A 16,989-nucleotide genomic window follows, 5' to 3' on the forward strand; every position below is an offset into this window, starting at 1 on the left:
GCCTGTGAGCAATGCATTGCTCAGCCACAGTTCTTTGCCCTTTCCAAATTCAGGACGCACAGTAGTCATAGGTGAGAGGTTTTGGCGGGAAGGTCCCCGGGTGGGCGGGGAACGCCGGGGTGGGGTAAGGAGACCCGAGCCAGACCCAGGTTTCTGCAGCCCTCCGCTCCGCCCACCAGGGCTCGCTCTTGCCCTTCGGCTGGGTGGCCGAGGATCTGGGCGGGCCGGGCTACTATCCCGCCCCTGGCAGCGGCGAGGCAACGGGGAGCATGGAGGGCGCCGGAGCCCGGAAGAAACGCGCCGTCCAGGCCCCGCCCATCTGCCCTCCCTCACACCCGCCCGCCCGCGGACGTCCGCGGTGCTCCGGTCGCCATGGTGACCAATCGAGGCCCAGTCCCGCCCCCGCCCCTCTTCCCCGGCCCCCTGACGTCGGCGCACGTCAGCGGCGGCGCGCGCCTGGCTGGGCCCTGCGGAGCGGGAGGGACTGAGCGAAGGAGTGAGCGGAGCGGCCGTCGCCCGAGCGGAGCTGAGCAGCCAGCCAGCCTGCCCGCCGCCCTCCAGCCCGCGCTCCAGTCCGCAGTGTCTAGCAGCGGGGCCCAGCATGGTCATGGCGGATGGCCCGAGGCACTTGCAGCGCGGGCCGGTCCGGGTGGGGTTCTACGAAATCGAGGGCACGCTGGGGAAAGGCAACTTCGCCGTGGTGAAGCTGGGGCGACACCGGATCACCAGGACGGAGGTGCGGCCCGGGGCTCGGCGGGAGCGTCCGAGGCGAGGGTTCTGGAGAGGAGCTTGACCGAGAGGGGCAGCCGCAGCGGGGGCCTGGGGAGATCCGAGAGGCCGGGTCACTAGCTGAGGCGAGAGGGCCTGGGAGTATGAGGACCCAGGAGGTCCAGGGGTCGGTGAGCGCCGCAGCGACCGGGGCCGCGTCACCCGGACCCCAGTGTCGTCCGATTGGAAGCCCGACCAGCAGGGGCTTTGCCTTTCCTAGGCCACCACCGTGGCCACACGGAATTTCACCCAGAGCCTCCCACCCGAGCCGTGACCTGGTCTGTGGCCTCCGCTCTGGAGCCCAAGTTCCGCGTCTTCCCTGCTTTCAGCTGGGGGTGGGGTGGGAGGGGAAGTCTCCGTGCTCCTGGGCTGCGCGGTGAGAGACGTTGCCAGCCCCGAGGAGGGGACCGCCTGTGCTCGGACTCCCCGGACTGGGCTTCGCGCGGCTCCCGGGATCCCGGCGCCCCTCCCCCGCACGAGGAAGGGGCCACTGGCCGGGAATGCCCGGGCCGCCACTGTCCATCTTCTCTTTCTCTTTTTGCCAGACAGTATCTCTGACTTAGTGTCAGGCTAGTTTGATCTCGTGCCTGAGGCATTTCCACCTATTACTCCAGACAATAGAGCTGGTTAAAATGGTCATCTCTGCATTTGCACAGTTGGTGGGTTGGTCTTTCTTATCCTAGGTTATCCCTTTACCAGGTGTGCATTCTGGCTGTGAGTACGCGTTCCTTAAGCCGCAGCATATTCTGCCTCTCTACTCATAAAGCCCTCGACTGCTTCCTGACGGTGAAGCTAGCATCCCCCCCTCCATTGCACATTCTAATGCACCGCACATATTTTCTCGCAAGTCTCTGTTCTTACCTAACCCGCCCCCCCTTCCTTTCACCGCTTCGAGCTGCTCTCCTCAGGGTCTCTATTTTAAGACGTGCAAATTAAATACTTTAGAAAAACGGTAGAAACAAAACCGTTCTTTAGAATAAAACCTTGTGTTTTTGACGTACTCTACTGTGCCTCATTGTAGTTGTTCTGGAGTTTCACCCTTTTTCAGTTTTTTTCTTTCTTCCAGTTTTCATCCTATTCAGTGTTTCCCCTTATTAGTGCGAAATGTACCAGAGTTCGGATATGAACGTAGAATTCTTTTTCAGAATGGCTGTGTAAGGTAAAGGACATTTGAAAACTAGAGGGATTTTTGTAGCTGTTGTTCTTAGAAGTTTTGCTGAATGTGAAGAATTCCATTTCCAAAAAGAAGGGGCATATGTCATTGTGTCATCCTCACTTTTTGCCCTCCCCTGCTTATCCGGAGGCAGCCGAAATCCGGCTTATGTTTTTAGCATCAGGACCAAAATCACAAATTTTCCTCTCACAAATTTACCAGAGTTAGAAATTTAGGTTAAGTTTGTATTGATAAATAATGTGACTATAGTGAGATTACTTAATCTGATCCCAGCATTTTTAAAAACGAAGAAAGAAGTTAATTCCATTCCTCCAAAGAACGATGGCCCAATGCCATGCTATTTGCCCTTTAATTACGTGAAAAGAAGGCATTTGTAATGGGTATTTTTATATGGGTCCTTGCTTAATGACTCTAAAAATCAAACAAATTTCACAAAGGACTTCTACAGAACTTTTGAACTAGATTGTTAGGTGGTTGAATTCCAAACCCATCAGCACATAACATTTTTTTCTCATCAGCTCTTATAAGTATTAATTGAAAGATTTAATTGTCAGCTGTTACTTATTAGGTCAAATTTAGGTAATATAGTATCTATTTAAGAACTGCTTAAGGGGAGCTGATAAGTGACTGACACTTTTTCTTGAGGTTGTCCTTTCAAACCGTAACTTTTAAACTGATATATTTTGTAGGGCTAGGGGGCAGTGTGGAGTAGTATCATGGTTTGGCTATCAGTGAGATCAACGCATTTGTAATTGAAGGCACAGGTCAGATCATGAAAGAGCACTCAGATCCTGAATTGTGTGCATAGTATATTTGTGTAAAATGATTTAAAGTAAAAGCTAAATTTCTAGTCTGTAGAACCCATCTATCGTTGCTTTTCTAAGAAAGTGTTCTTAACATTTAAAAAGAAATAGTGTGAATTTAAGATGGGTGGGTATGAGTGTTGTGGTAATTTATTGTAACTGGAGATATTAAAGATGAGAGGGGTGAGGGAGATAGCAAGGCATTGATGAAGAGAAAAGTTCCTGTACATGTCAAGTTTTATAAAGTTGCTCTGTGAACTTTTGTGGTAATTTTCGTTAAGAATTGTTTAGCACAGATGCAATTGTTTCTTACTGTAGTTTGCTATTTGTTAATGAGGATTTAAAGCAGTATTTTTTATCTTTATTCACTGGGTAAATATTTGTATCTTTAATAAATACAACAACTACCTCAAATACTATAAGTAAGATGGATAGTGGAAACTTTAAAGTGTTGTTTAACATTATTTGAGGTTCTCATTGCTGAACATACAGTAATTATAGTGAGAACAATTAATATGGCATAAAGAACAATATCAATAAAATATGATTATACTTACTGCTTAGAAAGATTTCTTCAATATAGTATGCACTGACATCAGTATTAGTTTGTGTGTTTTAAAATGTAACGGTCTTGAGCTTCCCTGGTGGCGCAGTGGTTGAGAGTCCGCCTGCCGATGCAGGGGACACAGGTTCGTGCCCCGGTCCGGGAAGATCACACATGCCACGGAGCGGCTGGGCCCGTGAGCCACGGCCGCTGGGCCTGCGCGTCCGGAGCCTGTGCTCCGCAACGGGAGAGGCCACAGCGGTGAAAGGCCCGCGTACCGCAAAAAATAAATAAAATAAAATGTAAGGGTCTTTTTTCCCAAGTTTGAACTCCAGGCAAATTTTAGGGTTCAGTTTGAACAGCTAAGTGATGAACAGTTGGACCCTTTTATTTTTAATTGGTTCTCCGTCTCTTGTTCTGTATCACTGAAAAATGATGTATTTTCACAGAGCTTGGGAGATCCAATACTGCCTTTTAGGTGGAAAAAAAAAATCAGTAGACAAAAGAGATCTTCATTTTGGTCTAATCTATCAAATAGCTTAACATTGTTTAAGAAATATAATTACATCATCATCTGAAGCAGTGTTCTAATGTTAGATCTCTATGTAAATTTTACACACAAAAGGGAAGGCAGGTGATGGTAGAATCCAGCTTCTTAATATAATACTTCATAAAAGCTTTGTAGTATTGGTTTGTGATTTATGAATTAGAGTAGCTAATTTTATAAAATTAACATAATGGAAAAAGAATAGTAGCATTTAGACTGTTAAACTATTTTAGGCAGTAGTGGTTGCTAGTTTGCTATGCTGTGAGTGTCCTTGAGAAGTGTATTTTATTAATACTGCACTAGTAAAGAACTTTTTCCCTCTAACTAAGCATATGACTAGTTTTTTGTTGTTGTTTTTTTGTCTGTTAAATAAAATTTCAGAAAAGTCATTTGTGCCCTTAAACTTTTTTGTCTCTATAAAAGAAACATAATCTTGCTGTAGAAAATATCAAGAAGAATATAGTGCACAAAAAAGTACATGTGTAATTCCTCCCTCAGTGGAAATAAATCATTCTTAACATTATGGTATATTTCCCTCCAGTCTTTCTTTTTTTTTTAATGCTTTTTTTTCCCCATAGATGAGATCACATGGTAGATATACTTATATAAATTGTATCTTCTTTTTCCACTTATCATTATAGCCTAAACATTTTGCTTATTATATATAACTTTATTAAACATTTTTAATAGCTGCATAATGTTCTACCTTGTAGATGAATCCTATTTTACTTAACAGTTTTCTTATTTAACATTATGCAGTTTCAAGTTTTCACTTACAATAAATAATTTGCAGTGAATAATTTTTATGTATATAACTCTGTATCTGCATTTTCAGTTATTTTAAGGGGGAGAGATTGGAGGTAAATTCCTAGAAGGGAAATACCAAGTAAGAAGGTATTGTTTTTACATTAAAGAAATAGTGTATTTTTATTATCAAATCTATCATGTTTATTATTGAACATTTTTAAAAGTGAAGATAAATGAAAAGAATTAACTATAATATCACCACCCAGAGATAACCATCATTAGTTATTTTCACACCTTTTCTGTGATAATTGAGTTTTCCTCAATACCATACCTCTTGTGTTGCTTGGCTAAAGAGCATATGAATGTGTGGTCCATGGAATCTTAAAGATATTTCACACAGATTCTGAAAATTATTTTATTAAAATGGCATGTAGGTATTACTTATAATTAAGAAAATCTGGAATATAAAGCATAGCAAGGGACTTTCAAAAACTGCTTTTTTCACTGAAAATCATTCTGTGTGCATTTGGGCACTTTTATATTTAGGCATAATTCGTAAACTAACTACTACCTTAAAACGTAAGCATTTTTAAAGCTTTCCAAATAGTTAAGTACAAAATTGCATTTTTAGAGCAAAGGTAGAAACAAAAGAAGGGCATATTACACCCTGATTATGGTATTTCTTGAGGAAGAGAACTCAATTTTTTAATACATTTGAATTTTATATTTTGCTTTAAAATTTTAAGACTCCTCTCTGTAGTCTTGGTGTTAATCTTGTTCTATAAAATATTCCAGATGTCAAGAAGCAGCTGTACTATGTGCAACAGGAGGAATTGTTACCAAATAAGTTAACCAGTAATGTTTGTATCTAGGCCTATGTATGATCTTTAACTGTGTGTTGAAATAAAAATTAGATTTTTCATGGAACATATATGCTTTACTAGAAATTGTTCTTTAGTTTCTTGGCACTCCAGACAAGTAAAATTTGTCAAGTTTATTCTGCTACATATTGTTCAGAATGATCTGTTCTTTGGGAGGAGGGGGAGACAAACATGCAAAATACGAGTTGTATAAATTTTTATATTCTGTAGAAATGCTTAACAGGGTTTCATGCATTCTGCTTTTAATTCCACTGGGAAATTCTGTCCCAGTCATCAGGCAATTAAGAAACCATTTATTTGGAAATAACTGAAACTGGCCTCGATTCCTGGATTCACATGATGTTATTTGATTTATGGCCCACTACTGATGGCAGATTCATTTCCTTGGAGCCAAATGGATTCCAGAAATTCATTAAGATATCTTTCTTTCCTCTTTAGTGTACCTAATACCTCTTCTACTTTCCACCTCCATATTTTTAAAATATGTCATTTATGTAAAAGTTCCTTTATACAGGACATTTGTGGAGAATGCCTTCTCACCCTTCAAAGAGAAGCAGCCCATATATCCAGTTTGAGTTTATTGGAAGCGTGAAAGATGGTTACATTTGGGAATTTCATCAGAAACTTTTCATTTTAAAAAACATTTAAAAAATACTTTAAACAGGTTAACATGGGAATCTTGGATGAATTAAACTGAAAATTTGTTTTTTCTTCTTTAAAGTAAACATAGTATTTATGTGTTTTTCCCCCAATTACAAAAGATATGTATGTTCTTTGTAGACATTGTTGAAAAACTTGAAGAAGAAAATAAACATTCCTATTTTAATTCCACCATCCAGACCAAGAGACAACCACTGTTAATATTTGGTTCATATACTCTTAGCTATTCACATATATTTTATATATATATATATATAAAATAAAATTGATGTCATCTATACATATAATCTGTGTTTTTTACTAAATCTGTTATTAACATTTTCCCATTTAAAAAAATAATGTCTAAAAGCATGGTTAAATAATATCCTTGCATTTGACTCTCTGTATTTCATTTAATCAATTTCCTGTTATTGAACATTTAGATTATTTCTCTCTCTTGCTGTTTCTCTTTCTAAAATAATATTTCAGAGCACATTCCTGTATATACATCTTTGTGCATTTATCTGATTATTTCCTCAGGGTAATCCCATAGCAGTGGAATTCTTGGGTCAGGGAGTATGTCCTTACATCCATATCTGATGGCATGAGATGCCAAATTACCTGCAAAATAGGAGTACCTAGTAATTTTTGTCAGGAAGAATACATAATTTTTAAATCTTTCCCAGTTTGATAGGGAAAAACAATATTTTTATTTGAATTTGCATTTCTTTGATTTACTTTGATTACAGTTTTATAAGATGACTGTTTACATTTCTTTTGTGAATTGCTTTTTGTCTTTGGGCCAGTTTTTTTAATTGAGTTTTCTTTTTGTTGATTTATTTAAGTACTTTTTAAGATAGATTATTTTTTGTTTGTTTGTTTGTTTGTTTTTGTGGTACGCGGGCCCCTCACTGTTGTGGCCTCTCCCGTTGTGGAGCGCAGGCTCAGCGGCCATGGCTCACGGGCCCAGCCGCTCCGTGGCATGTGGGATCTTCCTGGACCAGGGCATGAACCCGTGTCCCCTGCATCGGCAGGCAGACTCTCAACCACTGCGCCACCAGGGAAGCCCTAAGATAGATTATTTTTAATCACTTCGTTTTATAGTCTTAAAAATTCTCTGTTCAATTTTTATGGATCTAAAAGTGTAGTGACATTTACCTTTCCTCCAATCTCTTTTCCTTACACACCATTATAAAAGTCAGATTAAATTTTAATGAGGATTTATTTTATTGTGTAAATTCTTACATTTTAAAAGTCAAATTTTAAACTGGAAAAAAAGTTTATTTATTCTTAAAGGATAACTGGAGAACTCCATGTCAGTTTTATTACTGCTTTCAGAAACCCTTTCATTGTAGACCACTCAATCACAATCACTATTCAATCAAACAATAGGCTGGTATGTTCTGATTCTACCTGTGATTTAATGTATAAGCTTGAAAAGTGCGTTCACTTTTTTAATTTCAGAGGTCTAATTATATGGTAAGGATTTTGCTCCTTGGTACTTCAGAAGGACAGTGTAGAATTAGTGTATTAGTAGTAAATAGCACTGAACCACATATTACCTGAGACAGCAAACATATGTTAATCCCTTCTGATTTTTTACTAGAAGGATAGCTCTTATTGTGTAACTCCTTATAAAGTCCCCCAAAGCCAGTTTTGTGTGTGGTTTCTTTAAGTGCATGAGATTAATATTTCTTTTATGAGAAGTGAAATAATTGTTTCTAAAAGTATCAAAAAGTGTACCATTACCATTAAATTACATTTTGAAACTTGAAAAAATCCCTTTTATCCATCAGCTTAACACTATTTCATTTCTGCTCTTACATTTAATTCTTTGTCTTCTTTGCAAATTTGTGTTTTACATAGTTGTTACTTTTACTTTTTTTTTTTGCTTAACATTGTTGGAAACATTTCTATGTATATAGTCTTCATAATTAATATTTAAATCTTATTAAATAATATAACCATTTTATAGAGAACTTAGAGAAATAATAAAATGAAAATGACTAATGTTTCACAGATGGAGAAGTTAGCATATATAATAAATATAACTTCATTTCACTTTTCTTTTTTTTTCTTATTAAAAAAGTAGTTCATGCTCATTGAAGAAAAATTGCACTGAAAAGTAAATCAGGAAAATAAAATAATTCATGATTTTTTTTTCACCCACCAATAACATTTTTGTCATATTTATATCTAGTTTTTATTGGTCTTTTTCTATATATACCTTGTGTTGAGACTGCAATGATATCCTCATTTTTTAATTTAATATTTTAGTCTCGTCATTTCTCCATATTATTAAAAGGAACTATTTTAATAGCTGTATAACGGTCATAATATAAACCTACCATAAATCATGTACTTATTTCCCAATTATTGTTTCTATTTTTTATATTATAAGCAATACTCTTGAATATATTTACACACAAATCTTCATCATCATTTCAGATTATTTTCTACAAATAAATGCTCAGAAATAGAAGCCTTAGGCTAAATGGGATGGATGATTTTTAAGGTTCTTGCAAAAGATTGTCAAATCACCTTCCAGAAAAATTATAACCTATTTTATATTCCTACTAACAGTATATAAAAATGGCCATCTCATTGAATTTTAGCTCACAAGGGTGTTTTTTCATCTTTATGAATATAATTTGAAAAAGTATTTTTGAGATATAATTGACATATAACATTATATTAAGTATATATACATTTTCCTATTTATGAGGTTGAATATCCAGTGTTGCTACTTTACATGGGATTTAGTTTGATAGTAATTATTCTAGTTTATCCAATACGCTCTCCAAAGTTGTATAGGAAACCTTCCTTTTGTGTCCTAGCAGAAGAAATATTAATTTTTTATCACCATATAAATTCATTGAAGGTTTTTTTAAGATATTGTATGCATAATTGGGAATTAGTTGAATAATTTAGATGAGCAACACCAAAAATGGATCCTTTGATTTGGAGTCCCTTGCTTGACTTTGTTGTAACCATGAGATTTTGTCCTTGGTACTATGTTCAGAACTAAGTAGAGAAGGGATGCAGAGAGGAAGTTCCCAGAAATCTAAGTTCATAGTTATCTTTTGTGTGTGTGTGTGTGTGTGTGTTTTGCGGTACGCGGACCTTTTTCACTGTTGTGGCCTCTCCCGCTGCGGAGCACAGGCTCCGGATGCGCAGGCTCAGCGGCCATGGCTTATGGGCCCAGCCGCTGCGCAGCATGTGGGATCTTCCCAGACTGGGGCACGAACCCGTGTCCCCTGCATCGGCAGGCGGACTCTCAAGCACTGCGCCACCAGGGTAAGCCCCATAGTTATCTTTAAAATGAACTAGTGGAGCACAGCTCTTTTGTAAATTCAGAATTTCATACAACATTGGGGAAATCCTCCAATGCAGATGTTTGTTGTTCATTAAATTTGTTTTCCAAAATGTGTTCTCTTTGTTCTCACAGACCTATTAAGTTCCTTGAAGGTAGGAATCATATATTGTTCATTTTTGTATTCTGGACATAATTCCGGGCATACAACAGGTGCTCAGTAAATGTGTGAATAATAGGCTCATTGAAGAGTGAAAAGATGGAACTTGAAGTTAGAAGGCCTGTGGGTTATTTCCCATTAATTCACTTGAGCTTTAGAACCTTTGTAGATTATGTAACATCTTTTGAACCTCAGTTTCATCAACTCATGAGTGTACTGCTTGTTCCATTTACTTCAAAAAATTGAGATATAAATGAGATAAAATATATGAAAGTATCATGTTAAATTAAAAAGTGCTGTACAATTGTGAAAGTCATCATCATATTTCTGGGAAGTACTTGGTAAAGAGTCCCATTGTTAAGAAATTACCTGGAAGAGTATAGCAGAGATGACTACCTGATCACCAAAACTCCACTCTTTCCTCTTCTTCCTGGACCTACAGCTCAAATGTTTCTTGGCCTCCCTTACATTTAGGTATGGTCATATGACTAAGTTTTAACTATTGTGTGTCACTTCCAGGACTGGCCCATAAAAACCTCTCAGGAGGGCTCCTCCAAGCTTTTTTCTCCTTCTGTCTGACTGGAATGGGGACAACCTTCAGGGTTGTCTGTCCTTTTTTTTCTTTGGCCATGAGCTGCGTGGCTTGTGGGATCTTAGTTCCCCGACCAGGGATTGAACCCGGGCCCCCTGAAGTGAAAGCACAGAGTCCTAGCCACTGGACCACCTGGGAATTCCCAGGACTGTCTATCCTTTACCCTTTACCACCTTTATTTAACCCTTTAAAGGTAATAAAGACTCCTTGTATACATCGTATGACTGCATGGAAGAGGGCTACCTGCTAACTTCTTTATCCGTCCAGTTTTGCTGCATGAAAAATAAACTTCCGTTGTGTTCAAATCAGTGTACGTTTTGGGGTCTACTTGTTATAGCAGTTAGACTAGCCCTGACTATTACAAGGAGCATGCTAACACACAATCTACTTTTTCATAATCCTCTGAAAGCAGCCTTACAAACAAGGGGTAACAGTGTGAAGATATAAATATATAGCCTTGTGGTCCACATACATACAGTCTGTGACCCGAGATAAAATTGAGGAGAGAATTATATTTTGTCATTAGAGAATTTTTTGGCTGAGAACAGTTAAATAATGAGTTTATAACTTAATAAAATTTAATTAGGTAACATATATTTTTCACTTTTTCATTATTTGAGGCCCAGATTCCAAAAGAGTATCAAAGAGGAGAAATCTCTTGGTAATACCTCACTTTAATTGGTATTTAGTATTTAAACTTTTTCTTTAACATTAAATATGATGCTCAAGATATATATAATAAAAAATTTTCTTAATGACAATAACCATGCTGAGATTTTTAAAACCATGATTCCTTTCTATTTATTTATTTTTTCTGTTTATTAGATAATTGTGACCCACTTCATTATAAAAGCTTTTTGTTAGGGAGGGACTACTGGTATGTAGATGCACTCCAGAAATTGTAGGGCAAGAAATTTTCTTCAAAATATGCATGTCTATGAAACTCCATGTTACCTTCCTAAGGAATGTTGAGGAAATTAAAATATACACTTATCTTTTTATCTGGCAGCTTTTACCCAAAGTTACCCAAAATAACTGATAATCCTGTATTCTATCATACTGTAGTTGGGCAGGGCGGTCATCTTACATGTATTGGTTTGAGGTGGTTCAATAATGTTCCTACTAGCAAGTACAATATTAATCAGTCACTCCTCTAGCAGTCAAAGTTTAGCACTTTTTACTTTCTAGAATATTTTGATATGGGAATAAATACCACCAAACATAATGAAAATAGCTATCACAAAACCTGCAAACTTTACTGCCTAGAGAAGGAGCTACCCCCTTTCTTCTTAGGCAATAAATTTAATTTTACTTGTCATGTTTAGTAATCTTATTTCCCTTGGGAAGCTTGAGTTCTTCTATGAGTTACAATTAATTCAAATTAGGAAACAAGCTATGGACAGCAAAATAGAAATAGAGAAAGGTAAGAAGTAAACTTTACTGTAGAACTTTAAGAGATAACAGGAAAGGACAGGGCAACTGTAATGAAAGAAGAAAAAATGTATTAACAGGAGCCTAAGGGAATTGAGTTGACAGGTTGAGTCCTATTTTCTTGATTACCTTTTAGGAGTATTGAACTATTATACCACATACAATAATTGATATAAAAAATTACCCTGGGGCTTCCCTGGTGGCGCAGTGGTTGAGAGTCCGCCTGCCGATGCAGGGGACACGGGTTCGTGCCCCGATCCGGGAAGATCCCACATGCCGCGGAGCGGCTGGGCCCGTGAGCCATGGCCGCTGAGCCTGCACGTCCAGAGCCTGTGTTCCGCAACGGGAGAGGCCACAACAGTGAGAGGCCCGCGTACCGCAAAAAAAAAAATTACCCTGAAACAACAACATAAGACCGAATTATGTTCAGAATGCTTTTGGGTAGAATGTGAAGTACATTTCAGAGTTTTTTCAGAACTTGTTAAAGTTTGGGTAGTTCCCAATTTTCTGAAAGTTTTATCTGAGTCAGAATAGCTTATTTCCTAACCAAATGCCAAATACTAATTTAAAAAAATTAGTTCTTTTTGGTTCCATGAAGAAAGTACGCGATTGTTGATTTCTGACTACCTAGTTATTCACCTTCAGATGCATTTCCTTCAAATTGTTAACTTTTGAGTGGTTTGGGTTCCTATCTAGTTATGACAGGAAGAGGCCACATTTTTTGAAATCAAATTCCTTTAAGGAAGTAAAAATTTAGTGTGATTACTAACATTTGAGTTTTTGCACTTGATTTTTAAAACAAAATTTAATCCAATTGGTATCTTTTCATGTAGATGAGTTTTAATTATTTACACTTAGTTTTTTTCCAGAAAGGTGTATCTCTATGCTTTGGAACCTATCACTTGCTTTTCTAGAACAATTGTATTTCAGTATAAAAGAAACTGTCTTTTACTTGGCTGATCATTTGTTTATAGGTACTTTGCAGTGGGATGATAACTAATTGAAACTGCTGAGATTTTATTTTTTCGGTTTTTAAGTGGAATAAGGAGTTACAGTTGTACTGAAAGAGAAATATGTTTTATTCAAGTATCTTTGCAGGGTTATTCTTCATAGCACATTAGAGACACTCCCAAACAATCTGCCACAGTGCCTTATACATGGTAGATGTTTAAGAAATACTTGTTGAATGATGAATGAATGAGCATTGAATTTAAGCTAGTTATCATCGTCACAGGGACCTACAGGCGAAGTCTTAGATGTCATTTTTTTAAAAGATTCTTAACTGGAAATGTTAACCATTGTATACTAATTGTATTTATTTGTGTCTGGGATGCAGGTGGCGATAAAAATAATAGATAAGTCTCAGCTGGATGCAGTGAACCTTGAGAAAATCTACCGAGAAGTACAAATAATGAAAATGTTAGACCACCCTCACATAATCAAACTTTATCAGGTATGACTTAGCTTTACACCTCTCCATGCTTTTTACATTCAATACTCTATTTTACATCATCATTTTTCTCTTTTATGTTAGTTTTTTTAGTCTATAAAAAGATAACTATATGCTTTTATTCATCTGAATACATCCATTTTTCTATATTTAAATTAAAAATTAAGAAATAAAAAACTGCTAGCAGCTTAATTTTAAGTTGTCTCTCAGACTGTAAGTTATTTGATTGCCAAGTTTGTAGTTGTGCGTTTATGATAACATGCTTAAACCTACTGGGTTTTGGTGGTGGTAACATTAATGAGGATATGGCAGTTTTGCTTACTTAAAAAATATATTGTTTATGTTTTATGAAATACAAAGGCTAAAATAGTATATTACTTAGTGGCATACTTTATAATACCTAGAGCCAAATGTTTATTTTGGAGGGGGTTCTTTTATCAGATAAAGTAAATAAGTTACTTTTTTTTAATTAACTTTATTAAGATACAGTTTTGTTAAAGTAAGCTGCACCTCTTTCAAGTGTAAAGCCATGTTTTTTTTGTTGTTGTTTTTTAAAATTTATTTTATTTTTGGCTGTGTTGGGTCTTCACTGCTGTGCGTGGGCTTTCTCTAGCTGTGGTGAGCGGGGACAACTCTTCATTGCGGTTCGCAGGCTTCTCATTGTGGTGGCTTCTCTTGTTGCGGAGCATGGGCTCTAGGTGCACAGGCTTCAGTAGTTGTAGCACACGGGCTCAGTAGTTGTGCCTTGCGGGCTCTAGAGCGCAGGCTCAGTAGTTGTGGCACACGGCTTTAGTTGCTCCACAGCATGTGGGATCTTCCCGGACCAGGGCTCGAACCCATGTCCCCTGCATTGGCAGGTGGATTCTTAACCACTGCACCACCAGGGAAGCCCAAGCCATGTTTTTGTAAAAGGAAGATTTTTCTCAGATTTTTGAAGAGTAATTTATATTTAAGAATGATAATGTAATATAAAACCCTTTTTTATATTTCTATTCCTTAATATTTAGAATTTTTATATTGGAAAACTGTTTTTAAGCTAAAATGTTACAGTATGCTAGTCTATGACTTTGATCTCTAAGTATGATGTGTGTACCTAGTGGTGTGCTGGGCTCAGCCTGTACTTGCTTGTGAGAGCTGATTGTTAAATTTTCAGAACTTTTGTGAGCCAGTTAACACCATGTTAGTGTCAATAGCTCAAAATCAGCGATGGTAGGAGTATTTTTACACCACAGAAATTGGTTTACAAGTCAGGCTCTTTTTTTTTTCCTCAGAGAGCTAGTGCTAGCACGCTACTCTGTGCACTCAAATTGGTTAGCACAAGTATCCCTTGGGGTATAATAAGAAAATATTAGAACTTCTAATTCTGTTAATCTTTTATATTTATCTTCTTGTGTGCCTCTTATAATGTATATAATATATTTATAAAATGGCACAAGTATGTAATTTGTGTCTCTATGTGTATATACTCATAAATATATATACATATATGTGTATATATACATTTACCTCTATACATACATACATGTATATATTTGACTAAATGACTTTATCAATAGAGATTTATAATGTAAACCATGTGGAGACCATTGGAGAGCATTACTGCTAGTTGAGAATGAGAGACTATGGTGTGCCACTCAAAACAATTCCTAAAACTGCAGAGGGCCTCTTAGAGCAAAGTTATGTCAGAGTGTTTCTCCCCTTAGGCTTCTTCTTTTTTTCCCTAAAGAGGATACTTATAAGAAACTAATCACATCCTTAGAAGTCTGATGACCCATAACTCAAACTGAGGTTAAAACTACCATGATTCTTCAACTATACTTCAATTAAAAAACAAAACAAACAAACCAAAAAACTACCACGATTCACATGATAATTCTGTCTTTATATGAACTCCAATAATCAGTTACATTAACTTACTGTTGGAGTTGTTTAGACCCAAATTGTAGGTAGCTCTTAGTTTTCAGACCTGTTTTAGGAATAGTCCTAAACTTAAATGTTAGAGCAAAATTAGTTTTTAGCCTTTCAGTAGATAGCACTTAAATATTACATTGTTAGCATGTGCCAGTATGTATGTTCCTTTCTGAATTTAGAAAAACTAATTTAAATAAAAGTGTATAGCAGTGGAGCTATGAAGAAGCTTTTGAACAATGTTTTAAAATAACAGTACTTTGTAAAAATATGAAAGTATAGTAGCTAGGTTACTTTGTGCCAGATTAGCTAGGTTACAGGCCAGATTACCTGAGCTCTATTTTATAAGCTCTACCATATAAACACAGCTAGAAAAGTCAGTGAGGAGGTAAAAAGTTGATCTTCAAAATTCCTGTTACCTATATTAGTATTTTTCAAACATGAATGTGCATTGTAGTCACCTGAAGATTTTGTTAAAATGATAATTCTTTGTCAGTAGGTCTGGCATGGGATCTGAGATTTTGCATTTCTAACAGAAGCCTGGGCAGTGCCGCTGCTCCTGCTGCTGGTCTGTGGACCACATTTGGAAGATGAAGGGTCTAGATTTTTCACAAAAATATTAGCATAAGGATATTGTCAGTCTTGTAAACCTCACCAGCTTCTGAATTATTCATAACTTGATACTTTTATTAGTAGTTTTAATTTAGGTAACTCCGTAGAATGTTGCAATCTTTTCCTGTGAGACTAATGTGGAATTATTTATCAATAGGTAATGGAGACCAAAAGCATGTTGTACCTTGTGACAGAATATGCCAAAAATGGAGAAATTTTTGGTAAGCACATTTCTTTCCATTTTTTTTTAAATTTGAAAATGTCAGTAAGCTTTATGAATAGAGTATCTTCTATTAATTCTCCTGCTTATTTAAAAGTTGCTAACATGAATTAGAAATTTTTAAGCATTAGAACATAAGAAAATATCCAGTAAGCTAAAGATATGGAATATAATTTAGTCTCTTGTATTTATGATATTAAAGCTATTGCTTAATTCTTTCATCTGTGTTAGAGAGATTGGAGAATCAAAGATAGGGGGAAACTTTCAGTCATATTGCAAAGGAGATTTTCTTTCATTTATCTTCCTTTTTACCTTTCTTTCCAGGGTAAAGATAGTCAGATATTTATTGAGCTTGTACTATGTCTCAGACATTGTACTAGGTGTAGGGGATACAGTGGTGACCTAAATAACACAGTCCCTGCTATTGTGGATCTTATAGTTTAGTAAGCTGTTAACTTTAGCTATAAGACCTCTGGGAAGTCACTAAACTTCTCTGGGACTCAGTTCCTTTGTCTCTAATAAAAAAATATTTGATTAATTGGTTTCTATGATCCACTCTAACCCTTAAAAAATTATAACTATTTTATTGGTTTTAGCTTTCATCTATTTTATTTTTACTTTATGGAGCAAGAACACTGTAGGTAGTCTAAATGTTTTGTTTTTTAACCTAAATTTAGTCCGAAATTGTTTTTTAAACAGCTTTATTGAAGAATTCACATACAGTAAATTGCGCACATATAATGTGTACAATTTAATAAGTTTTCACACACAGATGTATGAAACAGACCACCACCACAGAAGTTTCTTTGTGACCCTTTGTAATCGTTCTTGCCCCACCTCACCACCAGGCAAGCACTGATTTGTTTTCTGTCACTATAGATTAGTTTATGTCTTCTACAGTTTTATTATATAAAGGTGCTTATATAGTCTGTACCCTTTCTTTGTCTGGCTTCTTTTTCTCAGTTTAATTATTTTATGATTCATCCATTTTGTTGCATGTAATAACATATCGTTTCATTTTATTGTAAGTAGTATCCAATTTTGTAAATATACCCCAAGTTGCTTATCAATTCATGTATGGATAGACATTTGAATTGGTTTCAGTTTGGGGCTGTTACACATGAATTGCTATGAACATTCATGTACAAGTCTTTAACTTACAGTCTACCCTCAAGTAATATTCACCACTTCACATAGAGT

At 36.9% G+C, this 16,989-nt stretch overlaps 1 protein-coding gene across 3 annotated transcripts in view; it reads left to right on the top strand.

The window, feature by feature from the left end:
- Positions 1-464: 464 nt before the first annotated feature.
- Positions 465-16,989, top strand: part of SIK2 (salt inducible kinase 2) — a 126,724-nt gene continuing 110,199 nt past the window's right edge. For all 3 annotated transcript variants that reach the window (XM_030836685.2, XM_030836691.2, XM_030836718.2), the window contains exons 1-3: positions 465-736; positions 12,936-13,052; positions 15,727-15,790. In XM_030836685.2, coding sequence (XP_030692545.1) covers positions 602-736; positions 12,936-13,052; positions 15,727-15,790 — 316 coding nt within the window. In that variant the 5' untranslated portion in view covers positions 465-601. The remainder of the gene's footprint in view (positions 737-12,935; positions 13,053-15,726; positions 15,791-16,989) is intronic.

The sequence above is a fragment of the Globicephala melas genome, chromosome 8, assembly GCF_963455315.2.
Source record: "Globicephala melas chromosome 8, mGloMel1.2, whole genome shotgun sequence".
Classification (NCBI taxonomy): Eukaryota; Metazoa; Chordata; class Mammalia; order Artiodactyla; family Delphinidae; genus Globicephala; species Globicephala melas.